This window comes from Curcuma longa, unplaced genomic scaffold, assembly GCF_044706935.1.
Source record: "Curcuma longa cultivar G26 ecotype Majalengka, Jawa Barat unplaced genomic scaffold, ITB_CL_G26_1.1 utg2798_np1212_758248_RagTag, whole genome shotgun sequence".
Lineage (NCBI taxonomy): Eukaryota > Viridiplantae > Streptophyta > Magnoliopsida > Zingiberales > Zingiberaceae > Curcuma > Curcuma longa.
The window spans coordinates 793,704-804,044 of NW_027435600.1; the positions used below are offsets into that span (position 1 = coordinate 793,704).

At 35.4% G+C, this 10,341-nt stretch overlaps 1 protein-coding gene across 1 annotated transcript; it reads right to left on the reverse strand.

The window, feature by feature from the left end:
• Positions 1 to 508: 508 nt before the first annotated feature.
• Positions 509 to 7,986, reverse strand: LOC141820201 (transcription factor IIIA-like). Its single transcript, XM_074707484.1, has 7 exons — positions 7,899 to 7,986; positions 7,484 to 7,660; positions 6,734 to 6,877; positions 4,735 to 5,014; positions 1,746 to 1,981; positions 1,005 to 1,148; positions 509 to 897 (listed from the first exon to the last, which is right to left on the reverse strand). The coding sequence occupies exons 2-7, from the start codon at positions 7,658 to 7,660 to the stop codon at positions 724 to 726; spliced, it is 1,155 nt and encodes a 384-aa protein (XP_074563585.1). The 5' UTR covers positions 7,899 to 7,986; the 3' UTR covers positions 509 to 723.
• Positions 7,987 to 10,341: the final 2,355 nt, after the last annotated feature.

Genomic DNA, 10,341 nt, shown 5'->3' on the forward strand with positions numbered 1-10,341 from the left:
AAAGACATGAACATTCGCTAGTGTAACTTAGTGCATGTTTTCAATATGGAAAACAAAATAACTCTGTATTGTTTGCTCTATTTATGTTTTTTTGGGTAGAAAAGGTTTTTGGGCCTCTGTATTATTTTTATTTGTTTAAACGGAATATTAATTTCCATATGCAATAGAATTGAAATCCATGCCTACAATTTTTTTTATTTGTATAGTTTTTTATTTTTAATAAATAAAATCTTGAAAATTTATTTTTTGAGAAAAATAATCAGATTAAAAGCATTTTATACATCTTTCTATAAATATATTTTCAATAAATAAAATTTTAAAATTTAAATGTTTTTTTTCTTTCCAATAATCAAATGAAAGGCATTTATAATTTTATCTATAAAAAATATTTCATAATCTTTTTTTTCCCTTTCCTTCAGTTTTAGGAAAGGAGACTTAAGAGTAAAAACAAACATTTCAATCGGCGTTCATATGATTCCACAAATCAAAATTATTATGTAAATCCCCTATGCAAGCCTAACCAAAATTGAAATGTAATTTGCAGAGCAATTTAAAGTGAACAACCCAAGTTATACATTCATGACTTCAGCATTCAGTATCATTATCCAGTTCACTTGACTTGGGCACTTGCTTCCCATACATAGATCACTTCATTTGAGACGAAGCCTTCACTATGTCAAGACAGCAGATGCAGCATTGGCATATGAATCTTCTCAATCTCGATCATTGTTCACCAGCAAGTAGCCATCTCAAGTACTCAACTCCATTATCAAGTATAGATTCTTGCTCAGGTGAAACAATCCTCTTCCCGCGGAGAGTTCCAATAGATGGACACGTTCTTTTCCGTCCACCTCTTGGCCGTGATCGCCATTGCTCATCGATTTCAAGGAAGTCACCCTGCAAGGAGAAGCTCACACCAACTCAGAATTTATGCAAACCTGCAAACCTAACATTTCGGATCACCATGTCAAGTCTAGGAGATAAATCCTAGACTAAACACTTACTTGGATGTAACTGTGCACACCAGATTTTTCATGGTTATCCCTGACATGCTTGTAGGGAAACTTCTTCCCACATTCAGAAAATCTGCATACGAATGGACGAAGATTTTGATGGACTGCTTTTATGTGCTGTCTGAGATTCGATTCCTGCGAGGTGCAAAAACTATACTTAATAATTACTAAATAGATAGAAGATTGATTGCTTATCCAGAAATAAATTAAATGATGCAAATGAGAAGAAAAAGGGGGTGATCTTCCAATAAATTGTCCTTATCAACAAGTGTGCATTTATGCAATTAATAACAAATGTGGTAAAAGGCCATTTGAACATCTATTTTAACTGCCTAGATGTTTCGAGCCTCTGTTAAAAAAAGCTCAGATTCGAATCTCCATGAACTTTACCTTTGATCCATTCATATCTGATAATTGTCTCTGCCTAGATGTTTTAAGCTTCTGTTAAAAAGCTCAAATTGGAAATCTCCATGAACTTTACCTTTGATCCTAATACAGGAAAATCAACCTAACAGTTAACAGCTTGCAATGAGATTATACTTCAAACAATGTCCTAACCAAATTCCTGATGACACACAATTGGGATGCAAACATATTATGGCTTTATTTAGTCAAGATTTCCACCTCATCCTATTAATTGAAAAAGTTCTACTAGATTGCTTCCAAATAGCAATTAAGCTTTGACAGCCTGAGAGACAGAAAATCGATAACTACACAAAATTCAGGTCTTACATTTGAAAAGGTGCGTTCACAACCTTCAAAGTTACATTTTGTCCTCTCAGTCACCTCGCTTGCTTCATGCATGCGTTCATGTCGTTTAATATTCTTCTTCAGCTGTTTTGTTCCACAAATCACACAATCAACATATAGGTGAGAAGTTTTGATATGTGCTTTAAGGCATTCTGCATTTGTGAATGTCTTCATACATCCAGGTTCATTGCAAACAACTTCCACATATTCCAATTTAACTGTAACAAAGACTTGGTTTAGCTCGCAATGATTAAATTAGAGTATAAGGGACTATAAGAACCACAAAAAAAATACTGAACCAAGTAGAAAAATTGGCAAATATGAACCGTTGAAAAAATAAAGCAGCATAATAAATAATAAGAATGCACATCTAGTGAAAAGTAATCTTTAGGAACCAAAAAGTAACCCAAACATGACATATAAGATGCCCAAAGTAGAAAAATGTGTTCACACAAAACAAAATATGACAGGATAGAAACAAACAACAGTAATGCTCTCTTTCCTTCAGAAATATTCTTTTTCGGGGGAGGAGAAACTCAAGTAAACGGGCAAGATCCCCAAAACGTCCCAAAAGCATGCAGGGCCCTTAAAGCGATCTTAGAAAATATGCCAACTCACTAAAGAACTAGATACAGCCTTGAAGTGACAAGAGAAGAAAGTCAACAGGAAAGTCTGCGTAGGGTAAGCAAAAATAACGACATTTATAAGGTAATGCAACAAAATAATAAACTACGAATGCACTGCAATGTATAAGATGAATAAAATACTACATTGCATGAAAATGAATATGAATAAATGTTATTCTGTATGAATATCATCCAAATACTATTTGCTAAAGTACTGCAATCAATTGGACCATAGTTTGGAACTACTCATGGGTCTTATCCCTGCACTCCCCTAAAATTCAATAGAGTGGTACCATTTGCACACTCCACATGAATACCAAAGATAGATTAAGTTCATCTTCGCCATTGCAGTCAATAAATAGTTGAGGAGAGAAATCAAGTGTGAGTGTGTATAGCTGGTTAAGGTCCGGCAAGGATCTTATATGTTATATGAGTCACCAACAACCAAATAATATTTGTAAATAACATATCCACAACAAATGACTCAACATTCAATATAGTTCGCCTAGTGTTACCTTATGCCCACCAGATCCTAACCAGAGGTAAAGGATCTTCTAATGTGTAATTCTTAATGTGTACCAAAACTAGTGCAATATAACACAACAATATGACATACAACAAAATAATCAATCTGTCAGATGTAACTATGAGACATGATATGAATTCAACATATAAACAAGTCAAATTAACTCAGATACATAACAAATGGCAGCCCAGTGTACGAAGCTCCTGCCAATGCGGGGCCCCTGAGGAAGAGTTTATTATACGCAACCTTACCCTGCTTTGCAAAAGGTTGTTCTGAAAATTAACTCAGATACATATCTGCATAAATATCTTCATGCATGGCAATCAATATGATGTATGAACAAAGAATCTACTAGAAGCCAATAGGATAATAGAAGCAAAACAAGCGAAGAGCCAATATGATAATATTGAGATTTCACTGTAAGAATTAGTACACCAAATCCACCCTAACCTCACTTAAATTATAACCAATCCAACCCAACCTCATGACTTAACATCCAAGATACAACCACCACACTAGAAATCTCATAGCCTCATACAACCTCAACATCTGCTGGAAGGGCATAGGAGGAAACCGGCACCACAACATCATGCGCATCCAGCGGTGACAGTCTGAAGGGAGGATGGCAAGTGGCAGAGCTTGCTGGCAGCAAGATGTGGCAATAGTGTAATTGGTGACAATACCAGGCTACACACAGACAAGCAGTGATGTTGGCGTGAGCTGTGGCAACATCAAGCACCCTTTTCACAAAGACGCAGGGGACAAAAGAGATATGGACTGAGGGAAATGGAAGAAGAGGATTGCAATCACATATGGGAAAAGAAAAAGATATGGATTTTAGTTATCCACTTAACCCAAGCAACTGAAGCAAACCAAATTGGTACAATTGTGGTTTAACCAGAATTTAACCAAATCGAATATGGTCTGAGCCTAAAACTCACCCAAAGCAGATCCACCTAATAGAACCCTCAAATGGACAATCTAATACCTATTTTGAACCCAAATTAGTTCTGAATCCCTCAAAATCAACATTAGCACTACCTGGTTCAGCCTTAATTACATCTAATTAACCCTAGCTAACCTCTAACCTCCTATTAGGCTTAATAAAACTTCCATACATAAGAGAAAATAGACACAAGAGAAATTTAAAACAAAATTACATATTACCTTTTATGTTGATGAAAGGACAATACTTATCTATGTTTCATAATACATCATTTCCATACCAGGAAAAACATGAAAAGATTAGCAATTAAAACACATTGTTTTCCCCTCTTCGATTTCTTTACAACTTTCGCTCACCTAAACAAGGTATGGATAATAAATCTCCTGCTCCACAGGCTACTATATTCCAAGGGATATGTGAAATTTCACAGGCTAGTGTGTGCCAAGGGAAATGGGAAATTATAACCATCTTGTTTCAATTGTGGGAAACCCCACAATCGACATCATATCTCATTTTCTATATTACACAGACTCTACACATGATTTCTTTTGCTTTTGAAACCAGATTGGGTCTTGTCCATCAGCACGTAATACATCTTTTTGCTATAATTTCTGCTTTGGTCAGGTTTTCCAAATTTGGCAGCATATATTATTTCTTTTTTTAGAACATGATCAGTTTTTTTTTTGTTCCAAAATTTGAAACTCAGAAGATGAAAAGAAAACATTGAGGAAACCAATATTTGAGAAAATCTAGGATCCACTTGAGTTGGTTAGGTGTTTTTGACATCCTTGAGAACACTTTATATGATTATTTTAGAAAACAACCTACAGAACTATGCCAACAGTTACAATGATTTAAAGGAGAGTATTTTACCATGTGAATCTTCATGCTTCTTCAATTTTGAGGGATACTTGAATGTCTTCCCACATCCAGGTTCACCACAAACATACTGTTGTTGACCTTCACAAGGAGACTCATCTTCATGAATTTCTCTCACATGCCTCTTTATGTTGCCCTTGAATCCAAAGTTGCAGTTACAATTACTAACAGGGCAAGCAAAGAGTTTTCCTTGGTGACTCAATGAATGGCGAGTTAAATGGTCCTTCCTTTTAAAGCTGGCATGACAGTCATCCACTGGACAGGCAAAAGGCCTCTGCATCAAAATGAAAGATATATGAGACACAAGAATCAGCCAATGATAAAACAACCAGCACCAAGATCATGAATTGGAAAGGACAATGAGAACAAATTTATGAATTAAAGCTAATGTTAACCGTGAAAAGAACCTGGAAATAAACACCCTATTTCTTATCTATGACTCATAAAACAGGAAACCTTTTCCATTCTCACCCTTAGATAGGAACTCTCATAGTAACGTCATTTAACTTTATAAGGTGATCCAAAACGATAAAAAAATCACAGATAAAGAAACTAAATCAAAACAAACTTGAAAGATAACTACAGAAGTATATCAAACAAGTAAATACAAACAATTTTTTACAAATAGATGTGTGAAAGCTGAAGAAAAACAGATAAAAGACAGACCTCAAAGAAAATGCGTGATTGAGGCTTTCTTGTGGAGCTTCACAGGAGGTGTACCCATCCTGATACTAGTCCGCTCAAGATAAACATTGTAGCCCCTTTGCATTTTGGAGTTCATCACATGGGATCCAATGCTTCACACATCATATCATTATCCAAGATGGATTTTTTTTTTCAAAATGCTTTATGCCTGCAAATGTTCTTCCTTCATCAAAGTGTGTAAATGGCCTATCATTTACCAAATAATATGGCATTGTGTTTAAATGCCCAAAAGTAGCATATTCAACCTCAATCTCCAAGAAATCTCATTGGTTAACATATAACTCTAACAAGTTTTTTAATTATACTGATACAGAGATAATTATAATCAACAATCAAGAAAATGACTACTTGGAAGTACAAAGCTGAACCAGCAATTAACAATATGTTGTCATCAAAATTGTATTGCAAGTAACCAAATGAAAATTTATTATTTTATGACCTCAAGGGCAAGTACCAAATGAAAATTTATTTCTGACCTCAAGGAAAGTGCGTGATAGAGGCTTTCTTGTGGAGCTTCACAGGAGGTTTTCCCATCCTGCTATTAGTCCACTCAAGAAAAACATTGTAGCCCCTTTGCATTTTGGAGTTCAACACGGGATCCAATGCTTCACGCATCACATCATTATCCCACAAGGAAATTTGTTTCACAATGCTTTATGCCTGCAAATAGCCTTCATAAATTGGCAGATGTACAATCATTTGCCAAATAAAATGGCATTCTGTTTAAATGTCCGAATGTAGCAATGCTCAATGTCAATCTAAAAATTCCCAACTAAAGCTTAATATATAATCAGTTTTTTATAACATTTAAACAGGTAAATAATCAATAATCAAGAAATTAGTATTTGAAGAAATACTTAGCTGAAGCAGCAGTTAACAATAAGTTGTCATCAAAAAAGTATATCAGAAGTAACCAAATGAAAATCAACTGTTTCCTTAACATATAGAATTACTGATTTCTGTTTGATTCATATTGTATGTGTTAGTCAAATAATCTCAAGAAATAGGCTGAAAAAAAGGGAAATAAATAACTATTCCAATCATAGATATTTGACACGGTTGAACGAACAAGATGTATGAAACCCAATAGAACCAATTATCAATTGAAAAAAAAGCAAAGGACTAAACAATCAACTGCCTCAAGAAAAAGTCGACATATAAGATATCAAATAATTGATTATAGATAATCAATGAAATGATGAAGAAAACCAGTGAAACTACAAAGGATATTTAAATAAAACATATAGTGGCCTACGGCAAATGTTATCCAGGAGAATGTTGCAGTAACCTCAATAGAGTGACTTTGAATATGCTGCTTCAGATGAGACGGTTTGAGGAAGCTTGCACCACACTCTTTGCAAGTATTTTGTACCCTGCCATCCAGCATATTTACATGATCGACTTCATCTAACTGTGCATTGTCCAACTCATCCTAGATGAGTTTCAAGAGATAAGGAGGAAATTTTAATAGTTATTTAAGATATGAAATGACTTGATATGATGAAATTGGACAGTTCAACATCTAAAAAATAATATAGTGCCCTAAAAGTACGTCCACTCAATAAATTTAAGAATAGACTTATGAGTAGAATATTATAACAACAAATAACAAGTTGTATAACTATATGAACTCGGTTATATGGATATTATCCATCATTGCTCTCCATGTAGTGAATCCTCTAAGTAGTAAATAATTTAAAGACTAGTTGGTACAGCTCTCCTGATTTAGGCTATTACCATTGATTTCTTTGAGGTCCTAGAAATGAACTTGTGTTTTTTCATACGATTTATTTATTTTTAAATTGCATCAAGCAACCAGTGCATTAAATGAAGATCTTATTAACATTATGTAAACCTAAGGCAATGACAAGATATCCTTTTTCCTCAAAGTTCCAACTCTTATCAAACTAGCTTTATAATTATTCCCTTTTAGCAAGAACCTTTTTTTTCAGCTTGACTGGAGGATGCCAACTGAAGTAAGCAACAAAAAGCAAAAGCCTCTAGTCATAGTTAATTGAGAAGGTAAATTGGTTTTTACCTTATGGTTGGTTAGGATGTGTGAGCGCAAAATCTTTTTCTTGGACCTGCAAATTCCACAAAACTGACAATAGTAGCGCCTGATGTCCCTGGAACGTGGTTTCTGGTTCATGTCTACCCCCTCATTGATATCAGCTGCAGTCTCTTCAACCGAGGCATGTGATTTAGCGGCCATCATCTATAATATTGCCAACATCTTAGCCATTCAGGAACTTCCAAACCGATAAAGCAACAGCAATGATTTTTTTTTTTTCATGTTCACAACAGGTTCAGCAAGATCACGACACAAAACAGGTAAATACAAAAAAAAAAAAAAAAAAAAAAACCGTAACTATATCAATCAAAGTTTATTCCTTCCCATCCGGAAGGATGGAGTTAGTTAAATTAAACAACATGCAAGTGCCTCTCCTGCTCACCTTCCTCGAAACAGTTTAGTTAATTTTTCAGCAAGGGATCGGTGGCGTAGGCTGGCGTTGGTGAGGAGGGGAGAGTAGCCGACGGAAGAGGGAGCGAGGCGAAGCAAAGCGACCTAAGAATTTCCTACTAGGGTTTTTGGGCTGCCAACTGTCATATGCAGTGATATCAAGCAGATCCAGATCCAGATCCAATATTTTCGGATCAGGAAGTGTCGGATCCGGATCCGAACTATTGGATCTTTGCGAAGGTTGAATGATCCGTAGGAATCAATATGCCAATAATCCTTTTTGAATTTTCCCAGGTACATAACGGAGTTTTTTTTATTATTATTTATTATTTAAGTTTATTTATTTAGTAAAGGAACCAAATTAAATAAATTAGTTAAGTCAGAATTTAAAATGAAGGAAGTTGGTTAAATATTGAATAGTGTTGGATGCAAATTAAAGTACTGCAACATAAGGAAGGAGAAGCAGTATGAACCATGGCATGGAGTAACGGTGATGAATAAGAATGTGAACAATGAGAAGAAATATTTATTCAAAGTGATGGTTAGACACAGAGGTTGATCCCAATTAAGTTGTGTGAGACATAGAGTTCTTCAGGCAATTTGTAGTGGCACTGGGCTGCACTACTCTGTTCAGATTCATCTGTCTACTGTTGTATTACTGTGTTGCATAATTTTTTTTTTTTTTTTATGGTGATGGGATCCTCCGGTGTGCTTATTGTTGGTGTCTTGTGAATTGAAACACATCAGTCAAGGGTCTACATTGCCGGCATGTTCCCTTCGATAATCAAGTCAGCAATGGACTTAGAGGAAAGGCTTGTGTGCGTGCGCGAGAAAGCGTAAAAGCTCAAAGAAGAAGATCAAGGAGCTTAACCTTTGTGTAAGAAAAGAAAATCATACTTTCATCTATCGTCCTCTGACCTTATATAATCGAGGGAAGAGAACTCTCACGTAGGTTGCCACACAAGCCAAGAACCGCAAGTCGGCTTACAGGTGGAGCTCAATAGGACGGCAGAGAGAACAACATCCAAGTCATACTCTTGACATGGTCGGATCGTTAGTCAAGTGTCGCATTCAGTGCAAGATGTCTTGACGGGGCCTAGTGAGGTTGACGGCCTGATCAGATTTACTCGGACTGCAGATGGGAATTGATCCAGATGAGGAGCTAATAGATAGATGAATTAAAGTGAGACCGTAACAGTAGCACCGATAATCATGTTAGCTACCATGGCAATCAAGGATGGTGGAATTGCAAATGTTAGTTAAGTAGATTATAAAGACCGGCCATATGTTCTAGCATATAGGAGACTTTCTCTCAAGTTGCAATAGCTCTCATGTGTTTATTTATTTTTGATAACGTAGGTGTCTTATCTTCGTCTAATTAATTCTAAAATAGATAATCTTCTCTATTGATTTTTCTATCGAGTAAATTTGAACTATAATTTAGACACATTCAAAAATTGACTATTCATCTTATTTGAAATTTAAATCTTAATCATTTTATTATTTCTCTAAATATTTTAAGTCTTTTTTTTCATGTATTTTTATAAGAATGCCTTTTCACTTAAAATGGGAAGGTCAATTGCAAAGAAAGAGAGGAAGCAATAGAGTTAGATGAGGATCTTGCAAATCATTAATTTGCCCCATAGTTGATGTCTTTCTAATGTGCTTTGAAATTTCAAAATTGCCCCATAGTTTTGAACTATTATTAATATATCTCAATTCATTAATATCTATTATTTCCAAGTTAAATTCATAAATTCAAGATTTTAATATTTTAAGAGTCAAAAGCCCATGTTATTATAGGATATATCCCAATAGATGACAAATGACTAGAGGGGATAAATAGTCTATCACTTACAAATATAAAATTTTGATTTCTCTTACACATGCAAGATCAAAAACACTTATTATTACACGTGATTCTGGTGTTTTGTGAATTCAATAGTGTTATATTAGTTCACAACGAAAATAATAATAATAAAAAAAAGGCAGTCCGGTGCACGAAGCTCCCGCCATGTGGGGTCCGGGGACAGGATCCATTGTACGCAGCCTTACCTTGCCTTTGGCAAGAGGCTGTTTCCAGGATTTGAACCCGTGACCTCTTTATTCACACACAAAAAATGGTAACACAATATATTTTTACTTTGTTCAAATCACAAATCCTACATTATGACCTATTTATTTTTAAGCGGAATTACTCTCAAAAGATGGCTTATTGCATTGCTATTATTGCCTTGTAAAACAGAAGACACAAAAGATGCCTGTGGCCACGCGCATGCCAATGGTGGAGGCAGGCAAGGAAGAGCTAAGCAGATTTTGGCAGTGGAACTATGTGTTGAGGTTGATTCACGGCAGGCAAAGAACAATGGCAACAGTCCTGGATCGTTTGCTTGCGCCAAACTGATGCTTTCTTCGGCCAAGAAATGGAAGAAGGG